The sequence below is a fragment of the Paramormyrops kingsleyae genome, chromosome 4, assembly GCF_048594095.1.
Source record: "Paramormyrops kingsleyae isolate MSU_618 chromosome 4, PKINGS_0.4, whole genome shotgun sequence".
NCBI lineage: Eukaryota > Metazoa > Chordata > Actinopteri > Osteoglossiformes > Mormyridae > Paramormyrops > Paramormyrops kingsleyae.
This window is the reverse complement of record NC_132800.1, coordinates 13,636,411-13,659,551: the sequence shown is the minus strand read 5'-3', so window position 1 is coordinate 13,659,551 and position 23,141 is coordinate 13,636,411. Positions and strand designations below refer to the sequence as shown.

Sequence of the window (23,141 nt, the reverse complement as noted above, 5' to 3'; positions counted from 1 at the left end):
CGAACACACCCTTAGGGCCGCTCTTTCGCTTTTTGCTCTGAAACCTTCTTCTGGGTGAGCCGTGCTCCTAGATGATGGGATGGATGGCTGCCCGTCTCCAAGGTGACCGCAAACCAATGACTTTTTATCTTGTTTTAATTGCTCATTAACTTTCTCTTGGTGTTTGTGTGTGGTGTGGCCCAGCTGCTCGTACTGTCAGATCTGACTCCCCCTTCATCTCCAGATAAAATCGAATTAGCTCACGTTTCCGAAATATCCGCTAAATGCCATTTCAGTTATTGTGAGCCGCTGACCATCTGTGCTGCTGACTTGGCAGCTCGCCTGCGCCAGACCTGTGGCACGCAGCGATGGGTTTGGAACCTCTCTCCCACCCCAAAACCAGGATCCATGCCCACTGAACCCTAAAAGAAAGATCTTCCTGTGTACAGTACGCTTTAGTTTAAATTCCTAAGCTGGGTGGTATGGTGCTTTGGTGGGTCCTCCACCTTCAGGTTTGTGGGTTTTGATTCTCGTGTGTGTGAGTGTGAGTGTGTGTGTGAGTGTGTGTGAGTGTGAGTGTGGGGGTCATGTATAGGTTACATTGTGGGACCAAATATCCCCAAAACTTATTTTTATGTTGTGGGGACCATTTTATCAGTCCCCACAAAGGGAAACTCAGTTTTAAAAAAAAAATGCAATCAGAAAAGTAAACAAAGTCTCATATTTCGTTTGTTTACTTATGGTTAAGGTTAGGGCTGGGTAGGGCTTACAGTCGTCATGTTGGGATTAGAGTTTTCCCCATAGAAATGAATGGAGAGTCCCCACAAAGATATTATTACAATCGTGTGTGTGTGTGTATGTGTGGTTTGCATATTCTCCTTGTATCTGTGTGGGTGTCTTCCAGCTTCTCTGGTTTCGTACCACACTCTAAAGACTGCGGTCAGTGGTGATGTTCACCACCAAATAGGGCTGAACGATTTATCGATTTCAAATCGAAATCGCGATTTGAAATAACGCGATTAGCAAATCGCAAAGGCTGCGATTTATGACATACATTATACAGCACGTCGGACCCAGGGTTTAAAACTAAGAATAGTTTTCCAAACTCATACCGTACTCCCTATGTGACAGTCGTTCTCACCAATCACAAGCGCCGTGCTCCTTATGTGACAGTCATGCTCACCAATCAGAAGTGGCCCGAGGCGACGGAGTACACGCCCACAATCAGCAAACACGTGAAACCGGAAGAAAATGTTTACATTTGCGGTGCGGAAAAAATACTGATTCTGCTACTGAGGTATAAGTGAATTGCCTTCCTATTTCATGGTCCTAGATTGTTTCAGAAAGGTCCTATCATCAATAGAACGGCGAGCTCCTTTTAAAAACCAGCTGCAATATACTTCAGCGTATCATACCTTTGGTTTTTGTTAATAGGCAATATCATTAGTATACCACTAACCCATCAAAACAACAATGAAACAGTAATTCTCACAGCAGCGGAGTCGGTGACCTCCAAAAAGCCGTAAAACCCACAATACAGTCGTGTTTATGTCATATGTTTTTGTGCTTATTAAATTTAAGTGTTTCCAAAAATTAATCACACAACAGTAATAAAATAAAAGTCTTGCATAAATACTAAAAGAATAGATCGCTTTAATCGCTATTACAGTTGGGTATGGGCACGCGGTCTTATTTAGAAAACATACAAAAAGAGACGCATATAATGTTTAATCATTCGTTTTGTATTTGTCCGAGTAACAAAGCAAAGGAATGATAAGCTGCAGATAAATACTGCATTTTACTTCTCATTTAAAATAAAATGCAGGGTTGGCAATTTTGGTCAGCTGCATGGAGTGAGATTTTCTGTTCTCTGTTCTGCACACACATTTACATGTATGTAAGTTTTATTACCTTGTAATTAATAGTCTGTAAGGTTTGCAAACTGCCGTAGCGTTTTTGATGCAGCTAATTTTAAGTTCAGAATGGAATATAGATTTGCCGTAAGATTTCTTGCTTGAGAGTCTGAAAGAGTTTGCAACCATGAACACTTACATTTTTTGTTTCACCTGAATTGATTTGAATAGAAAATAACCGTATACAGTTGTTAAAAAGCGGAAACTTCGACCAACATGAAATCACCAATAAACGACTTCTATTTATTCAACATTTTATAAAATGCATACTACGTTTAAAAATTTCCAGCTTTAGGGTTTCAGGACAGAACAGCCACTCTTATGAACATTATGGGTTTTTCAGTGTTATTAGTGTTAATAACAGCAGCTAACAACAGGCAATAGCGCAAACAAAAGGTCTGCATACACCGAAGCAGTTCTTGCTTGGGCGTGGGAAAAGGCGGTTCTAGTGTTATTAGGAGGGTAATAAGCGTTACTTGCAAGATCGCTATTTTTCTTTTTGCTGCAATTGTTTTCATTATTACTTTATTTAACTTGACACATCACATCTTTAAATTCTCATCCTTGTATTAGAATATAGACCAGTTAATACTGATGGTATCTCATGCTGCGTCATATGTTTTAAAATGACCACACACTGAATATTGAACTGAGGCTTCACATAAAAAAAATAAATCGCAAATCAAATCGTAATCGCAATTTCTGTCAGAAAATCGCGATTCGATATTTTCCCCAAATCGTGCAGCCCTACCAACAAAGCACTGTTTAAAGCACGCATTTCCTGTGGTCTAGCCCCCTATTGGCCACAAACAGTCACAACACTAAATATGAAACAAATGCCTTATTTAGGAGATACTGAAGCAGTACGTTCTGCTAATCAGCTAGCTAACTACAGTCATCTGACTCGCTGCTTATTTTTTATTAAGCTGTCTGTGCTGAGTGAGTAACCAGCAATGTCCTGTTCTCTCTTGTTCCCTGTACTTCCTGGAGTAAGCTCCAGGCTCACCGTGACATTGCACTCGATAAGTGGTTCTGGCAGATGGACCGATGCGCTGTATCTGGTGGCTCTCAGAACTGTAGAACTCCAGTCTGAACATTCTGGAAAGTTTCTGGAGCAGCTGAAACGTCCCGTTGGAAAAAAATAAAGCGGAAAGAAGAAGAAAACTCACAACAGTGTTTCCTGGGAGGATGGGAAGTGATCCCTTTCTGCTCTATACAGACGAATGTTTATTTAGATGGATGGCGAACTCCGGCCGCATTCCGGATACACGCTAGGTGGGCCGCAGACCGGGAAGACGCAAGGTCATGGCAGGCAGAAGCCTATCCTGCCGTAATCGGTTCCTTGTGTCGGGATCTGCCTGCGAGGCTCCTCTTCATCCCGTGCACCGTTCTAGAGGCCAGACCAGAGGCTCCTGGGTCCGGTAACCAATATTTTACGGCCTCTCTGGTTCATCTCAGCAAATGTTATTCTCCCGTCCTGAATCGTGCCAAGGATGTTTAGCAAACTGTGACCGCAGACTTGATGGAGATCTTTGGGCCAGAATTCCCAGGATGATTCTCTCTGTATCGTGATTATCTGTCTGTCTCTTTCTCATTCTCCCCCCCCCCCTCTTCACCCCAGCTGGAGCGAGTAAAATTTGCCTACATTTTATTTTTCCCTGACACTGAAAGTGGGGGACACAATCCTGTCAAAATCAAACCAATAACCCAGAATTCATTTGTATGTCATTGTTGGTGTCGATTATGCTGCGTGGATTTCTGAACAAGTTTAAGAGAGCATTCACATGTGCTCTGACCCAGGCCCGGACAAGCTGTCCCCCGTTCTGACTGGACTGCAAACTAAAGCACACGCAATAATAATCAGTAGTAACTTAGGCATTCCTATTCTCTACGTGACTTTGCACCAATTGAACGGATTAAGCATTATTTTAAGAGCATTTTACAGCTCATTGCCTCTCTCTGTCCACCGCAGGCCCTGCACAGGGGAAGATCTCCTGATGTGGTGCTGGCTCCCCTCTAGCTAAGACTGACCCAAAAAGGAAGTGAACAGAGACCCCGGAGTGTTATCAGTTAGCTCCGCCATAAAGACTGTATATTGTGCAATGGTGGAAACACTCTTGTTAATGGAGACCCCTGGCAATTTTGGTGTTCTGGAATAAAGAAGGCTCTCAGGATTGTCTGAATGGTACAGAAGGTGCAAATGGGTCCAGAGCTTTTATAAAGCTATATTTTGAACGTCAGTAGATTCTCTGTTTTAATCAAAGCTAATGGTGAATAATTAAAGTAATGGCTCCTTTAAGGCGTCGGGGGGGTCGGCTGGATTTGCGGGGAAGCTCATCCATCAGCGAGGCACAAGGCGAGGCTTCCCAGATAAACGGCGTAACGCGGTTCTCTGCAGGCGCCGAGCAGACGCCTCTGGGACGAGGACCTCGGATTGAGCATATGAATATTACAGCTGGGGGCGGCAATCCCTGAAAAACCCACAGAATAATCAAAGATCTTGTTTAGACTTCGGGAAAATTTAAAAAGCATGTGCTACAGGGGTGCATTTACTATTCCTAAACGAAAATGCACTCGCCACGTCCCACAAGTAATTAAATATTAAAGTAAGTTTGTATTAATTTATCAGTATCTGAGAAGAGTTCAGAAATACAGTAAAAACCAGGACTGGACTAGTCGGCAAAGGCAGAGGGTGGGCTAAGTGAGACGGCCAATCAGAATGTCTAGACTGCAATAATGAACAGTGAAGTCACACCCGGACTGTATTAATGAACAGCAAAATAACCAATCAGCACGTTTAATCTACAAAATGATCACTCACAATGAAAAGTAATTGAATTGCTTACCTGACCCTCAGCCTAACCCTAATTCTGGATGTTTCTGCCACTTTTCATTTTATAGATGGCATTATTATGTATAAGTCGGGGGCCATCTTTGAGCTGCTCTGAGATTGTTGTTGCCCCAATATCAGCTATTCAGCTGCTTTTGTCTTACGATGTCCTCTGAGAAATGATTACAGTATCAGTGTAGAGCACGGAGTCTCCTCCGTTGCCCGCTGACCGTGACATCCCGAGCACTACGCTGCCTCCAAGCCTAGGGGAACTTCAGCCCTAACTAGTCCCAGTGTCCAACCTCTCGGGATGGGGAGAAAGTGTAGATTTCTGGGACAGAGTGAAGGCGCCTACAGTGACTCATATAGACCATAAAACACCCCAGTTGTTTAGTGCAGGCAGAGTATTTAATATTAGATATTCAGCATCTGAGTTCCATAAACCGGAATCTTATTACCCTGAGTTAGCCCCATGTCCCCTGCTTGGTTCTCCGCTTTAGCTTTAGCTTCTTGTTGCCCCAATTTGAGTCTCGTTTCCACTTCCTGTCCATGGTTTTGTTCACCCACAGTGACCAATCCCAAAATGCAGAGGGAAAATAATTCAAGATATATTAAGCCATCATTACTATCTGCACACTGGCCCGGAACAACTACTTGACCAGCTTGTCATTTTTACCCCAGAGTATAGGGGGCGCAGCATCTTGCATTGGACACAGAGACTGCTTGATAGGGAGTGCTATGGGGTACCAAAGTCACGCCGTTATTGATGGGGTTGGAAACGGGGCTGCTGGTCCAGATTTGCCCCCAGGTGATGGGGTTCGAGGAGTGTGAGCGTTATCTGAGAACGCTCGGGTCACATTGGAAAGCGGCCTGTGAGCCCAATCGACAGGCCACACGGTCGAAGGAAGATGCCACAGGCACTGGCTGGCGCTTGTTCCGGAGAGTTCCTGCATTCTCCGAAAAAGCACGCGGTCATCCGAGCTGGCGTTAATCCATACTGCAGCAGGAGGTGCAGGAGTAGAGTCTAGGAGAGACGACCTGATGTGTGTGGGGGAGTAAATGGTGATTAATGCTGTTGTTTTAGGTTTCTGTACACGATGGGACATCGTGATTCAACACAAAATGTGGTTTACTGACAACTTTCATGTGTGTTTGAGGATGTTCAGGTTCGGCTGTGCAGGGTGGAGAAGCAGCGGTGCGCTAACTACAGCACATACTAGGGTGGGGCCGGAGGGCTGTGCTCTTTGAGTAATGATGGAAGGCCCTGGAATCAAGCTTAGGAGCACCCCCTAGTGTTTGGTTTTGGGTAGTGCGCACAGTTGGGTAATCCTGAAGGGATGCCTGAGGCTGTTCCAAGCCATCCCGTGGCTCCATGCCTGCTGGCTGAAGGCTCACAAGGGGGGAGGGATAGGACTGGCTCTAGTGGCTGTGTCCAATCACAGCAGGGTGTGGGTGGGGCTGGAGTACCATCCAATAGAAAATCGCATGACTGGGAAAGTTTCGAACGCTGGCATAGCAGGAACGTGGTTCTGACTTCCAGCCAATGAAATGAGTTTGGGACAACTGGGAACAAGGAATAACGGCGGGGCCAAGGTGATGCCCTTAATCTCACTGGTGCGCCAAAGCCGTAGTCAAAAATAGCGGCATACCATTTTAATTTGCTTGTATTTCCTCTGACGTCCAGATAGGGGCAGCAGAGTGCCGGGCTACATTTTGGCTCTGCAGCCAGTCTGACTGGGCGTCCCTGCAGTGTGTGGTTTGGGGCCCCACTGGTCCGCGTTCTTCTGAACATGGGTGGGGACCTCCCAGAAGCTGGCATGGCAAGGGTGTGGGTCACGCACCGTCTCCATGGCGTCACGGGGCCCCGCTAAGCTTCGTGGGCGGTATTCCCCCCCCCCCCACACCCCCCGGGACACAGACAGCATTTGGCGGTGCAGTAGGAGTGAGCCATGTGATTCTGATGACGTTGAGTGCTTAAGTCCAGCATGATGTGTGACAGCGCCTCCCGATGGCAGTCGTCCTGTATGACTAGCAGCAGGACATATTTTGGGCGCATGCCATCAGCACGGTGTGCTGTGAGCCAGCGGGGGTGTGGGGGGTTGGTGTGATTGAGGCTCTTTCCTCGACACTCTGATTCATCAGCAGTTTTTCGCAGACCGGCTGAAATTAACCCTTCCCTCCCCGGGCTGCTGCCTGACCCCAGGGAAAGGCGGCAGTGTGTTATTGGGGAAGAAAAGTCTGGTTATTTTCACCAACGACCCTTTTATTTCGCAGTTTGAAGGTTGGACGGCATCCCTCCCTCAGTCCACCCTTTCATTTCAAGTCTCCAATCATATTTCCTGCACATACATATGTAGTAATAATCCATGCAAGCATATCGCCCCTCATGTGCCAGCCTTAGTGGTCCGGGGGAGGGGGGTGGATTAGAGATACCTCCTGCCTCAGGGAGGGGGGGGGCATTGCTCTGTCCACCAAGGACCCTGTAAGGCTCCAAATGGTTGAAATGTCACAGTCACGGGGCTTAGCATGTTGTCAGGGTGCATTCTGTGCCCCCCCCCCCTCCACCCCCCCCCACCCCCAAAGAGGAGCCTCCCGGACTCCAGGTGGACGCGATTGTAGTCCTTTTCAGAAGGATGTCTCTCTGTAACAGTCTAACGATATCTGGGGGTTGTCTTTGCGGTTGTGGTTGTCTAGGTCAGTGTTTCCTAACCTGGTACAGTAGATGAAGATAGATAAGTGAAAATCTAATCAGTTAAAATGAGATGGGTTAATGTTCTAGGCAGGTCAGTGGGTCGCACTGTAGGTTCTGGGTTCTATGCCCATCCCTGGGTCTGTGTCTGTGTGGGGCTTATTTGAGTGGTTTGTTTCTGACCTTGACTAGTGTCATCGTGAACTTTTTGATGCCCAGCAGGGATTCTGGCACCAGTCCCCGATTTTCCAATTAAAATAAAATACTTTCCCTGCAGGCCTTGACCCAAGCCAATCAGATGTAGGGAAGGCCTCTGGCAACGACAGAAAATCATTAAAAACTGAGACGCCGAAGATGGTGAAAAAGTTCTTGACGCCGAGTGACGTCACACGAAAAAAAAGACAATGCCACATAAGACTGTTACATTGGAGTGAATTAAAAGCGAACAAACACGTCAACAACTCGAGGGCCTTCATTAGAGTCATGTGACCTGGGAGTGCGTGATCAGGTGACTGACCTAGTTTCCTCAAACGGTATGAGGACAGAGTAGTGACCGAGCCTGTAAAAGGTGTCCCTTAATGTAATAGATAATGTTTACCGCAGTTGACTGGAAAGTAGAGACCAGGGAGGAATGTTCATATCATGTAGAGGAGCCTTGCCACATTTAAGCACAGACGGTGCTTTAAATTAGTCTCTGGGTATCAATCTCGCTGTTTGGATGTAGGTTTAATATTAGGGGACGTTTTAACCACCTGAATGTTAACGTTAATCCATGTACTAATGTCTTAGAATTGGGTGTAGGTAGACCTGTGTGACTGATCACCTTATTCTGTGCTTCTTTTGATGCACGTGGAGTTCCCCTGTACGTCTATTAATTCCTCCCCGCGTCTTAAAATTGCACAAACTCCACCTGAACTTCTTCTCCCTCGAGTGGTTTCTTGTAACGATAAGAATAAATGTCTCTCAATATCCTGCTTCTTCCACTGCTTTTCATTTCTCTAGTGATTCCTCTGCTAGTGCAGATGCATAGCAGCCACCTGGGCGAATAAGCGGAATTTTCTGGAACCTTCCGGAAAGCATCATTTTCACTGGGCTTTTCAGACTTTTCTCGTATATAACTTTTCTATTGACTGATATGTGCAGTTTTTTCCCCTCAGTCATCCACTTTAAAATTGCTGGTGTCATCCATCCATTACACTGGAAGATCCAAATGGTTATTCTCTAGTCAAATTTGGCTTCTTTTTTTTTTTGCTTCAGTACGGACATGTTGATGAGGCCAAACTGGGATGCGTGGCTGCTTCTAATTTATTTTTTTCCAGGCCATTCATAGGTGAACAGATGGTTTCTGTGGGGGGGGAAAAAATCACACTTGAGGCCTGATTGCTGAGCTGCGAAGGTCGTTCCATATCGACAATGCAGTGCCATCTCTCAAATGGAGGAGATCACTGCGAACCAGTATCCCAAATCCTGACAATCCTGGAGGTCTCTGGCCTTGATATCTGATATTGAGTTCTAGGTTCCACCTGTGATGTCATTCAGTCATGGGCCTCCCTGGGTTTGGAGTTTCCCCTTGATGGGTGACCTTCAAGTGAACCTCGTGTTCCACCACAAGCCAGAGAGATAGACAACTGGAGAGTGATAAGTGACTGGTGACAACCTGACTGGGGACACTGGATGCCTCATGCGTGACCTGGGTGTACATGTGGGACAGATCCTGGTCTTAGATGTTCAACCAACCTTTTGGATGCTCCTTTATCATGGTGTCGGGTTCTCTGTAGGTCACATGACTCCTCAACCAGCTAAAGAGCTGACTGTTGTTAATTTCCCAGCACGAGAGCGACTGTTGTCCTATTAAGAGAGAATGTCTCACCTCTTTCTCCTTACTGGGACTCTCTGGTGAGGCAGTGCTGATGCAGCCTGGACCTGTGGGACCTTCAAAGAGGCTGCTAGTGATTTGTGAGGTTAAGTGTTCTTCTGGGCTTTTACGTCGAGTGCCTGCCCGCACGCTAAAATAAATGCCCCGTATTCGTCCTCAGAAAATCGACAGACCGTCTCGCTTCCGAAAGGCCGGACCGAGGCCTGTTTTTGACTCTTTTTTTTTTTAATGTCAAAGGGGGAGGGAGATTTCCAAAATGATTTCAGGGGCACACTGAGCCTCATTGGGGGGTCAGGATAAGAGGAGCGAGGAGCACGTTTAGATGCATTTAACCTTCAGTGGTTTTATAAACGGAGGCCGAATTTTGAAACCCCGGGGGGTCTTGAAATTTGCCTGTGAGCCTGAAGTCACGTTTCTGTACTGATTTAATTTGGAGTCTGTGGTTGTCTGTCTTCATTGGGACAAAAAATCTTTGAATATTTAAAAAAATATTTTACTAATATCCTCCTGACCTCCCCCTCCCCCCCCCCGATAAATGATAATGGAAGATGGATGGATTAATACTCCTGTTTAAAAGTTATTCTTTAATTACGGACCCAGTTCAGTTCGTTTTTTAGAAAAACTGGCCGTGTTCAAATTAACGTCGCTTAATTAACATCAGAAATCGGTAATAAAATGTATTTGCTCATTTTAATCAGGATCAATGTTAAAATGGGTGCTTTAAGCAAAGAAAATGGTAATTGGTTTTTTAATGTGATGTGACAGTATAGTCTGGAGGAGTCTTTGCACAAAATTAGCTGTGATTAGCCCCCTGGTGGTGCCTAATGGTAGAAACTTTTCATAATAAAGTTCAGTAATAAATTTATATACATCTACTGTGTTTTACTTTATGTTCCTGGAGTTACAGTGATGGATTTCTGAAGAATTTTTATTCAACATAGTTCCTTCATTGTCTTATTATACAAACTGGCCAGTCTTGGATTTCTATTTGCCCCAGAGACAGAACAGACAAAGAAGACTTTGTGTCTTTTGGGTCACTGAAAGAATCTTAACTTTTCAGAAAGGCTGACTCAACTGCAGTATCGAAACTGACCCCTAGGCTATTGTGTTGCTGCCACCTACTGGCTGGGGTGCAGAATGCACTATGTCTTCCATTCTGGAGTAGCCTGTGATTTGAATGTCCTGGTTTGGGAAAAGAGAAAGAAATGGGGAAGGAAAAAAAATGATGCAGCATGTTTTTTTTTTTTGTTTTTTTTTTTTTGCAACTAATGATGTGTTCCTGGTATGCTAATAAGTAGCTGTAGCTGTATCAGATTTAAATAATATGTCTTTTGGGCTTTCTGATTATAATTATGCATGGCCAGTAGAGGGAGTGTTCATTATCGGCTGTGTTTTGTCCAGTTAGATAGAAAGTGGCTTGAAAGGTCAGAGAGAGATTCAGAAAACACATACAGAAAACACATACAGAAAACACAAGCCAGGAATGCTCCCCCCCCCCCCCCCAGGATACGAACAAACAACGTTAATGCCATTGAGTCCTGCAGTGGCTTGTGTTCTAGGCAGAGACGTGATGAGGCCATGATTGGCTCATCTCTCAACGACCCTCTAATTGTGATGTAGTGACAGCCCCCACAAATTAACTCCCAGCTGAAGCTCGCTGATAATGCCAATGTGGATTTCATGCAAGCCTTTTTTTTCAAGGGCATCATGATCTGCAGTTCATTTGGACAGAGATTTTTGGGGGGGGGGGTATGAAAAACAAATGAAGATCGTAGACCTCTGAGGCATCGGGGAGCCGCTTTCCATCACGCTGCCGGTATGTTCTGGGTTCTGTATGTGGCACCCGGCAGGATGGAAAGTAACGGCTGCTGTCTGGCCGCCCGCGTTTTTTTCCAGAAGAAGAATGTGAGCAATTTTTTTGTGAGTTACAGTAAATGTATCTGATGCTGCAGGGAAAGTCTCTTTATTACCCTGACCTTTTTTGTGTTTTTGTAAATTTGTCTTCTGTAATGACTTCTTCAACAGAAGGTCGCGGAGAGCTTTGAGTCCATCGCAGGAAGCACAGGGTACAAGGCGGGGGGCCGGGATGGGGGGGGGGGGCAATCTGAATGCTAGTCCATCACACATTACCAGAAACTGCAAGGGGAAAGCGGAGCATCAGGTGTAAAACTGCACGACCCGCGGGAGAGCATGTGGACTCCACGTACAGAACAGGGAGCGGGATTCAAACCCATAACACGCAGATGGGAGGAAGATTACAGATTATTGGAATGAAATCCTCACAGCCTCATGGAAGTCTGACCAAGCTGCCCCCCCCATCCAGGAGAGTCTGGTCCACTGCTCTCCAGGGGCTGCTGGCCATTTGGGGCTTGTTTAGTGCTGTGGAAAGACCATTGTGTTTCCTCTTCTGAGGTCAGGCTTTTCCATGGCCCCCACCCCTAACACATGGAAACTGAGCAGCCAGTGATGGCTGACCACAGGGAATTTAGTGAGTGGATGACATTGTAAATCAGTCTGGTTTAAAGGCTCCCATTCTGCTGAGGCTAACACAGCTAACATGGTAACGCTCACGTTCCACTGAGGCTAACATCGCTAACGTCCTCATTACACTGAGACTAACATGGCTAACATGCTAACACTCCTGCTTTGCCGAGGCTAACATGGCTAACATGTTAACATCCTCACTACACTGAGACTAACATGGCCAACATGCTAACGCTCCTGCTTGGCCGAGGCTAACATGGCCAACATGCTAACGCTCCTGCTTGGCTGAGGCTAACATGGCCAACATGCTAACGCCCCTGCTTGGCCGAGGCTAACATGGCTGATGTCCTCATTACACTGAGACTAACATGGCTAACATGCTAACACTCCTGCTTTGCCGAGGCTAACATGGCTAACATGTTAACATCCTCACTACACTGAGACTAACATGGCCAACATGCTAACGCTCCTGCTTGGCCGAGGCTAACATGGCAAACATGCTAACGCTCCTGCTTGGCCGAGGCTAACATGGCCAACATGCTAACGCCCCTGCTTGGCCGAGGCTAACATGGCCAACATGCTAACGCCCCTGCTTGGCCGAGGCTAACATGGCTGATGTCCTCATTACACTGAGACTAACATGGCTAACATGTTAATGCTCATACTCTACCAAGACTAACATGACTAGCATTCTACCCCCCCCCCCTCCCCCACTCCATGGGGTTAACATGGCTGACAATGGCTCCGCAGACCAACAGCATAACTCTCTCTAACGGAGGACGCTTTTGTCCAAAAATGAAAAAGTTATCAGGCATAACAACACTAGTCAATGAAGCTATGTAAAACTATGTTCATTTTTTCACTTAATCCACTGATGCAGTCCAGTTAGCGATTAAGTTTGATATACTAAAGTGCATGAAACAAAAGGCTATTTTAAATACAGCAGTGCTGCATTCTAATTACTAATGAAGTCTTCAGGGGGGAGAGAAAAAGGTGGACAAAGGGCCAAAAAGGAGGACACCCTGCAGCAGTCCGAATGAAATCCAGATGAGTGGTCAACCTAGCCGAAGCTAACATGGCTAACATGCTAAAGCTCCTGCTTGGTCGAAGCTAACATGGCTAACATGCTACACTCCTGCTTGGCCGAAGCTAACATGGCTAACATGCTAAAGCTCCTGCTTGGTCGAAGCTAACATGGCTAACATGCTAAAGCTCCTGCTTGGTCGAAGCTAACATGGCTAACATGCTACACTCCTGCTTGGCCGAAGCTAACATGGCTAACATGCTACACTCCTGCTTGGCCGAAGCTAACATGGCTAACATGCTAAAGCTCCTGCTTGGTCGAAGCTAACATGGCTAACATGCTAAAGCTCCTGCTTGGTCGAAGCTAACATGGCTAACATGCTAAGCAGCCTTCCCACAAAATTGCACAGATCCCTTCTACCCTTCTTACACCCTCTGCCAATCAGAAGCGGCAAAAACAGGCCTACAAATGTATGTGGGGCAGTGATTTTAGTGAGCTTTAAAGTGCTGCCCATCCCGAACTGTCCTCTGCCGTCTGCAAGTCATTCTGAGAAAAGCAGTTTAGAAAGAATCGTTTAAAGGCCGGGAACACGTTTGGCTAATGCGCTAAATGCGTAGCCGCTAAGCGGTTACAACAGGATATGAAGCATCCGACGGAGGATGGTGAGCTGGTTTACTGCCACCGAAGGCTATGGCGAACCAAAGTCCTCGCCACAAATAGGGTCAAGGTCAGAGATTATTAATAGCTCTGGTCATGGGAAGAAAATTTGAGGTCTGATTTCGAGAAAGGGGCGTCAGTAAAGTTCTGTGGCCAATGACCTGTGGGTATGGTCCTCCTTAGGAATAGGGGGCGCCATTGTAAAGATTTTTAGTCTTCATTTTGATATATCCTGGATATTGACCCATGACTCGGCAGCAGGAAGGGGCAGAGTCCGTCTGGCACCAGGTACCCCAGCTTCACCACGAAGGAGTGTGATTGGTGCCCCGCGTCCCAGGAGGCCCCGCCGTGACCCATGATGACCTCAGCCCAGGGAGAAGGGGCTGTGCTGGCTACTCGAGGTGGCCACCATCTTCAGTTAATAATAGAATGTTCTGATAGGTCAGCCCTGGACACGCCCCCGGAGTGGAACAAGGTTTATTTATGCCCCAAAACGCTAAACAGGGGGTAGATAAAAGATGGAAAAGCTGTGCTGTCCTGCCATGGACTGATATCCCATTCAGGGTGTCTCTGCCTTGTGCCCTGTGCTTCCTGTGATGTGTGTGTCCCATAACCCTGTTCTGGATAAGCAGTTATGAAGTAGATGGATGGATAGATGGACAGACGGATGGATGGATGGAGGAGTTAAACTGCGGCAGGTATAAAGGTGATGTTTAAGCCTTTGTTTGATTCTTGGCGATGTTGAATTACCTAAAACTCCGCAGAGGGTACCGTACAGAGCCTGGTCTCTCCTAAACATGTCTCTGCATCTCCGAGGAGCATGACTGTTCCTGTGTCCCCAGGGCACAGGAGAATCAGAGACAGTCTGGGACAGGAAAAGGCTGCCGTTTTAAGATAAGCTCATTTAAAGATTCACTGCATGATTTGGAATTAAAGGGGCAGCACAGAGGTGCGGCGTAGCACCTCCCTGACAGAACTCAGCAATCGATTAAAATTAAGGACGGACACAAGTGTAGCCCTTTTCTGTTTTCTTTAAGAGTGGATGAAGCCTTTGTGGAGGGGGGGGGGGAGCAGCCGCACACGTTTTAAGGCGTTTGTAGTGAGTTTTTTTAAATGCATGCAGTTTCACATTAAGAGTCCTTTACTCCGCTTTTGTGACTTTGGCTTTTTCCGGAATGGCTTTAGCTGCAGGACATTTTAAAAGCAGTGACATTGACCAGGAAATGGGAAACTCCAGCCTCCTTCTGAAGACTGATGAGCGCAGACATGTTTTTATGCCAAAGTCTGTGTGGCCGGGGCGGGGGGGGTGGTCTCTGCCCTTTGACCTTGGTTTCTGCATGCCTTCAGACAGCTCAATGGCTAGTAGCCTATCCGGGATGCTAACTCACCCGCCCTCCCAAAGCGTGTAGCTCTTTGCCAGGAAAATCCAGTTAATCACACTTCCTTGATGCAATGGCTACCAGAGACTGATGTTGACCTGTGTGGGGTGGGGGTGGGGGGAGGGGAGTTTATGGCTTTTAAAATGAGGCAATACAAACTGATCTGGACTTATTTTCAAATCAATATAACAAAAGGTCTTATCTCTTCCTTCTTAGGACGGAATATAAATTCTAAATTAATTATTTGAAATAAGTGTTCTGTGACAAGGATAATTAAAAACGAAAGTGACCATTAATGTGAGGGCCGTGTCTTTCTTGCAGTGACAGAGGGTGGCACTAGGGGGCAGTAAGACTCATTCCCTGTTGTCGTAGCAAGGATCCCTCTGCTTGCTTTGGGGTGGATTATAGTAAAGGACCGGGCTCTCAGGGATAATGGAATGTGCAGCGCCCCCTCCTGGTGATGGGTGTCTGTGTGTGTGTGGATTATGTTTATATTACATCGTGGGGGCCAAATGTTCCCCACGATGTAATAAATACTTGTTGTTTTGACATTGTGGAGACCATTTGTCAGGTCCCCACAAAGATTTGTGAATGCAATCAAAAAACAAAAAATACCAAGTCTCATATTTTGTTTGCTTACTGATTATTAAGGTTAGGGCTGGGTAGGGGGTAAGGTTGTCATGTTGGGATTAGAGTTTTCCCCATAGAAATGAATGGAGAGTCCCCACAAAGATATAATTACAAACCTGTGTGTGTGTGTGTGTGTGTGCGCTTAACAGACTTTCTCACCAAGACCCCATGACATGGTTTGGTGTTTAATGACTGACCATGTGGTTCTGTTTGGTGTGTACAGACAGACTGTGTGGTATTTTGTATTGTGGTGTTTGTCTCTTCAGAATGACATTCTGTGGGTCACTGCAGCTTCCCAAATACAGACAGTTAAGAATACTAATCCTATGTAGCGTATGACATACCCAGCACTCGATTCGTCATGAGTAACCATTTCATTAAATCATGCCCTTCCATGTTTTTTTTTAATTGTCCTTATTTGATTTTCACTCAGATCTTTTTTGCCTCTATTGCTGTAAAAGACCCAGAAATGAGAGTCTGCTAATTCCTACCTGACTTAAAATGAAGCTTGAAATGTGTTCACATTTTACAGAATGTAATTAATATTTCTCTCATTTATGATATATATCAAACACCTGCAATCCAACTACTATTAATCAGAATGTTGATTTTTATGACTGAGTCGGCAGATCCATGGATTAACGGCGGTGCCCTCGGATATAACTGTGATCCGCGCATCACTATTACAGATTGATGGTGTGGTTGTGTTTGGTGCTCACCAATTGACTGTGCAGTCAGGATTGGTGCTTACAGATTGATCGTGCGGTCAGGATTGATGCGTACAGACTGACCATGCGGTCAGGATTGATGCGTACAGACTGATCATGTGGTCAGGATTGGTACTTACAGACTGACCTTGCGGTCAGTTTTGGTGCTTACAGATTGACCGTGCGGTCAGGTTGGGTGCTTACAGATTGACCGTGCGGTCAGGTTGGGTGCTTACAGATTGACCATGCGGTCAGGTTGGGTGCTTACAGATTGACCATGCGGTCAGGTTGGGTGCTTACAGATTGACCCTATGGTTAGGTTTGGTGCTTACAACTTGACCGTGCAGTTGTATTCTGTGTTTACAGGCTTTCAGAAACCCACAGCCGTTTTATTTCCTTTTTAATTCCCGTTAATTTTTGGATCGTACTTCCCCTGTTGAACCAGCAGCCTTCTATATTAACCCAACCCAACCCCCCCCACACACACACGCACACACACACACACACACACACACACACACACACACACACTTCTGCGTTACTGTGCTGATTTTCCCATCCCTTCTCAGATCCCGTCTCTCCCCAAAAAGCAGAGAGCCCCTCCCCGTTTGCCACACGCCTAAATGAACATGCTCCATGATCTCTGAGTCTGCAGGTCTGGTTTTGCTGAAGGGCTCCGGACCCAGCAGCTGCGTTAATTCAGACGTGTTAAATGCACAGTTCGCTGTGTAAATACCGCCATGTGTGCCACCCGTTCTCTGGCTCACAGTAAGGACTGGGGCTACCTGCTTTCACAGTAAGGACTGGGGCTACCTGCTCTCACAGTAAGGGCTGGGGCTACCTGCTCTCACAGTAAGGGCTGGGGCTACCTGCTGTCACAGTAAGGGCTGGGGTTACCCGCTCTCACAGTAAGGACTGGGGTTTCCTGCTCTCACAGTAAGGGCTGGGGCTACCTGCTCTCACAGTAAGGGCTGGGGTTACCTGCTCTCACAGTAAGGACTGGGGCTACCTGCTCTCACAGTAAGGGCTGGGGTTACCTGCTCTCACAGTAAGGGCTGGGGTTACCTGCTCTCACAGTAAGGGCTGGGGCTACCTGCTCTCACAGTAAGGGCTGGGGCTACCTGCTCTAACAGTAAGGACTGGGGCTACCTGCTCTCACAGTAATGGCTGGGGCTACCTGCTCTCACAGTAAGGGCTGGGGCTACCTGCTCTAACAGTAAGGACTGGGGCTACCTGCTCTCACAGTAAGGGCTGGGGTTACCTGCTCTCACAGTAAGGACTGGGGCTACCTGCTCTCACAGTAAGGGCTGGGGCTACCTGCTCTCACAGTAAGGGCAGGGGCTACCTGCTCTCACAGTAAGGGCTGGGGCTACCTGCTCTCACAGTAAGGGCTGGGGCTACCTGCTCTCACAGTAAGGACTGGGGCTACCTGCTCTCACAGTAAGGGCTGGGGCTACCTGCTCTCACAGTAAGGACAGGGGCTACCTGCTCTCACAGTAAGGGCTGGGGCTACCTGCTCTAACAGTAAGGACTGGGGCTACCTGCTCTAACAGTAAGGATTGGGGCTACCTGCTCTGTCATAAGTGTGCGTTCAGACCTGGAAAGCAGAGCGTGCTAACGAGCTCCATTGGTTTAAACACACCTCCTGCAAACCCTTCCAAAGCCTCGGCGATTTTATCTCCACCAACACAATAAACTTGGTGAGGGGTCTGAGGGATTTTTCCGTTGGGGTGGGGGGTCCTGCCCAGCTGAGGTGGGATCCGTCTACCTCATTTCCAGTCGCTTTCAGTGGTCGTGTGCTGGAGGCGACTCTCCCTGGGGGTGTCCCATTGCTGTGCTGGTTCCATGGCGTTCTAGCAGTCTAAGCGAGAGCTGAGGTGTCATTCCCTGTTGTCGTAGCAGCCTGTCAGCACTGCATACCCCCCGCCCCCCCCCCCCACCCTGCTCTCGCTCTCTCCCTCTCTCTCTCTCTCTTCCTCAAGCAAGGGGGTGTGAGGGAGAGGGTGTGGTACCAGGAGTGGGCGTGGCTTTCTGAATGTGCAGCTCACATCTCGATTGGCTCTGACCAGGCCCAGTCTACCTGGGGGGGCGGAGCCTGTGCATTCCTGACTCACCAGGGGCGTCTATAAACTGTGTCTGCCGCCCAAGTGGAGTGGCTGCCGTCCGAGGAGTCTGTGCTACGGCACCCGGGAGAGGAGGAGGAGGAGGGAGAAACGTAAGGAAAAGGAGTGGAAGAGACAGAGGAGAGACAGAAGCTGGGAGGGTGGAAGGATCGAGAGAGAGACTGAGAAAGAGGAGGAGAGAGGAGACTTGGGAGAGTGAGAGACATGCAGTAGAGTGGGGGCAGGTTGGACGGTAGCTTGCAGCCACACCCACCTTCCACCAGGGGGCAGCCATGCCCAAGCCTTCGCGCTTGGCAAGGCCCACCTCAGGAGGGTCGTCCTCCAGGCTGCCCACAGGACGCACTCAGGGCAGCAGCAACGGCAGCCTGGCTGTACTGCGGAAGAGGACCCCCCCAGCCACAGGTAGGAGATACAGGGAGAATTAACCCCCCCTCCCCCACACACACACACATGGACACTGTCACTCGTGAACCTGCCTGTCTCACTTCCTTGAGGCATTCCTGAGCTAAACCTGCTGCATTTAGCCCGCCCCCGGCCTCGTGCGGTTTTGGCTCGGGGGGGGGGGGGCGGAGTTGTTGTTTCTTTACTGATTATTTCCTTCCCCCATCCTCATGCTGCCTCTCAGCTGTCGGCATTCCTCTCAGGCGTCTGATGTCTGTGCCACGTCTGTGCCTCGAACCGGCGCCATCTGTGAGTGTTTCTGTCTGTCTGTCGGTGTTTCTCTGTGTGTCTATATGTCTGTATCTGTGTGTGATTCTTTCTGTATCTGTGTCTCTGTCTGTGTGTGTGTGTGTGTGTATTCTAAGCATGGAATTCTGCCTGTGTGGCATGGTGGGGGAGGTCATGTGACACCCCCCTCCCCCTGCCCCCACCAATTGTTTGCCTCCTAAACGTCTGGATGTCTGAATGCCACATGACCACTCTGGCTCTTCCTGTCCATCATAGGAGCCCCCATCTGGCTTTAAAATGGCATAAATGCTACTGTATGTCTGCATACTAGGGCCTCTGGACCACCCCCTCCCCCCCACACCCCCTCCTGCCATACAATGCTGACCAGTTTGATGAGCATGCAGTAGCTTTTTAACCTGGCAGTGGGGTTACTGGGACTGGCACTCAGTGAGGTCAGTCCTTAGGAGCCTTGGGTGGCGCATTGCTATTGGTTGGCTGTCCCAGGTAGGACAGTGCATTACAGTGGTGCATTGCTATTGGTTGGCTGTCCCAGGTGGGACAGTGCATTACAGTGGAACAATGCTATTGGTTGGCTGTCCCAGGTGGGACAGTGCATTACAGTGGTGCATTGCTATTGGTTGGCTGTCCCAGGTGGGACAGTGCATTACAGTGGAACAATGCTATTGGTTGGCTGTCCCAGGTAGGACAGTGCATTACAGTGGCGCATTGCTATTGGTTGGCTGTCCCAGGTAGGACAGTGCGTTACAGTGCCACAATGCTATTGGTTGGCTGTCCCAGGTGGGACAGTGCGTTACAGTGACACAATGCTATTGGTCGGCTGTCCCAGGTGGGACAGTGTGTTACAGTGAAGAAGGTAATGCGGTTGGGGGGGCTGGTGTCTTGGACCAAAGCCCCCCCCCCCCCCATCCCGCCTTGTCCTTCGACACACGTAGGGTGTTCCTCAATATTCCTACTTGACTGTACTTGCGTTCTCACGTTTTCTCACTTTTCCAAAGTACAATTCCATTACTGAAGAACAGTACAGAAGTACAGAGGACGGCAAAAAAAAAGTCGTTCTTGCTCCGTCCCAAATGTCAAGGATACACTGGTCGCATCCTCGCCGAACGAGACCAATCCCATGATTCATGGCACCCCACGTGCATTCAAGTACGGTATTTGTGCTCTTGTTGTCACCACAGGATCCCAGTCATGTGACAGGGGACACTCAGCTGGCTTCGGATCCTGACACCTTTCTCCCGAGACGGTGTTAGTTACACCTCCTACCATGCACCACCCCCCCGCCACACTGGGGCATGAACGTACCTGCTCTCCCTATTCCACCTCCCAAAGCCAAACTAATCCACGAATGGCCCAACTCCCGGTGATGGACCGCATGACCCACTAATCAGTCCGGAGCGTCGCTCTTCATCCCGGATCCTTTGCCATCAGGACCAGCTGTCTACTCTGGATGCTGTGCTTATATGGGGAATTTTGCAAGTGTGAGATCTGAGCGTATAAATTCACTCTGGCCGTTATTTAAGCACCGAAAAGCCTCAGATCGTCTCATGTTTGATACATTAGCATAGTAGAGGGAGACTTACACTGGATTTCTGAACACGTTAACGCGTGTTCTGTGCCTGCTGTCATGGCTCTTATGTGTTATATGTTCAGTTCTGTTTATCCCATTAACCAGAGGACGTCACGTGTGATAATCGCTGCTCTTTGCGTGTACCAGAGAATTCGGAGAGGTAACTCCATATCGGGAAGCCGGCTCCTTGGTATCTGGGAAGCGGCATCACATTCCAGGCGACTGAGGAGGGGCAGGACGGAGCTGCCTGCTGTGCTGCAAGGGTTTTTGTTTTGGGGGCGGGGGTTATTTCCTTCCTTCTCTTTGTCTTTGCCTGGTTCCTCCAGGCCAGGTTGTGAGGAGGTCGGAGGTTCTAGGGAAGGAGGGTTATAGAGCTTGGGAACTTGGCTAACGGGGAAACAGCGGGAACATTCCGGAATGGTACCCTGGGGCTCTGTGACATCATCCCTCATCTCCTCGGGAGACAAAGGGCTGTGTAAACAGATATAGCAGATAGTTATGGAGCAGGCAAGTTGGACAGAGAGAGAGAGGGAGGACAAAGGGGAGAGAGAGAGAGAGATGGAGGCAGAATGGTCATATTTTGGTGTATAGCTAATTGTCTTTATTCTTTGCTGGTAACAAAAATCTGTATTTGAGGAAGAATCTGCCCATCTGTACCTAAACTTCTGTTTTGGGTGGGAGAAGTGGTGCTCTGGCCCCATTCTGCCCTGGGATTGCGGGGGGCAGAATGGGGCAGTTTTCCCGGTGCCGTCCTGCTCCCCGCCTCACACGATCTTGTCTGGAATCATTCCACTCCCCATCACTGACATCTGCTTTCCCCCATTCCGGCTGCGGCTTTTTCTGCTCCTCTTAGGATAATCAGCATATCTTAACAGGAAAAACACATTTGGCGTTACGGCATAATGACGATTTGCATGACAAGAGAACAATGGCAGAGATCTACAATGGAATAGAAATGCTGGAATTTTAGAGATATATCATACAGGCATTGAAAAGCCATTGTTACTATTATAGTTGAAAAGTAAACCAAATTATATATTCCTCCTTTTAGCAAGAAAAATAATCGTGACAAAGGCGATTAATGTCCAGTGACATTTGAGCTCTGGTCGTTTCCAGTAGATAAAAACACCCTCTTTTTTTGGCTGAACCCAGGGCCGGGTCGCTGAACGACAGAGTCCCCCTTTGTCACCCCCGGGCCTCTGTCAGCTCTCCCTGCTTCTGCTCTGTCCCATTTGAAGCTGGAAATTCCAGCTCAAATGTCCTGTAACAGTCATCACCAAAAATCATTGAGTACCGACTCCCCCAGCCACAGAATCGCCTCACAGCACAAAGAATTTGATTCAGCTTCCACAACCTGCGACATCACATTCCATTCAATCATTCCATAAGATGTCTGGCTCTCCTGAACCCCCTCACCTTCCCCCTATCTATTTGTGTCCACACATTAAGTTAAATCATACCGTAAGGTGTGTGTGACTGTCTGAAACCCCCTCACCTTTCCCCTGTCTTTATATCCATGACATCACATTCCATTAAATCATACCTCGAGGTGGCCAGCAATCTCAGACTCACTTGGCTTCTATCTATCTATCTATCTATCTATCTATCTATCTATCTATCTATCTATCTATCTATCTATCTATCTATCTATCTATCTATCTATCTATCTATCTATCTATCTATCTATCTATCTATGACATCACATTGCATGAAATCATAACTCCTGGTCTTGTGGCTGTCCTGAGCCTCCCCAACACCGCCCCTGGTCTGATGCTCACTAGGCAGACAGGCTAACAGGAACCAGGCCCATTGACTGGTGCAGTTCAGATTGGAGCTCAGGGTTATACAACTGACAACGAGGCTTTTCCTGAATGCCTTGCAGCATCTGGTACTCAGGGGTGTGTGTGTGTGTGTGAGAGAGAGAGAGAGAGAGAGAGAGAGAGAGAGAAATTTGATGTTCCCCACCTCTGGGGAGAACAGTTGGATTGGTTACAGACTAGCGTTTTACACAATGGACGGTTAGATAGATTTGCACATTTAACTATGACAATGTTAAATAGAGAGTTCAAATCCTCACAAGGTCATGTGACCAAGATGGGGAGGGCTGTTTTGTGAATCTTTCTGTCTGGGGCATTGTCAAGCCCCGCTGATGGAGGGGATTTCTGTGCCCTGGAGGAGCTGAGAATAATTCAGGACACAGGATTTGCCCTCTGTCTCCGTTTTTGTAATCGGTTTTGTTTTTTTTTCCCACAATCCCATGCATGACCCTGCTGCGTCTAGTTGCGGTGACCCATTTGTCCCGCTGTCCCGAAGTGACTCTGAGTTTGTGATTGGATGGCCGCATGTCGCCTCACAATGCCCCCCCCCCCGCCCCATCCTGAAGTTTATTGGTCCTGGTCACCCTTGTCTGTGGTCATCATAACAGCTTCCAGCATCACCCTGTCAAACTCGTCACAGGTCAGATGACTACATTTCATTTGGGATTCGCTGTCCTGTGGGGGGGTGCGTCCTCTGGATCAGTCAGATGGGTGGAGAGCCAGGCTGATTTAGTCGTTGGTTATTCCACATTTTAAAATGGTATGTTTTGGAGGAA

At 47.7% G+C, this 23,141-nt stretch overlaps 1 protein-coding gene across 3 annotated transcripts in view; it reads left to right on the top strand.

Annotated features, from left to right (window-relative positions):
- LOC111858558 (sickle tail protein homolog) overlaps positions 1-23,141 on the top strand; it is a 107,135-nt gene that overhangs the window by 12,740 nt on the left and 71,254 nt on the right. The window contains exon 1 of one of the 3 annotated variants that reach the window (XM_072710702.1): positions 18,351-18,693. The exons of the other annotated variants lie outside the window; for them this stretch is intronic. Coding sequence (XP_072566803.1) covers positions 18,564-18,693 — 130 coding nt within the window. The 5' untranslated portion in view covers positions 18,351-18,563. Of the gene's footprint in view, positions 1-18,350; positions 18,694-23,141 lie in introns of those variants that run through there. 3 annotated transcript variants of the gene reach the window in all.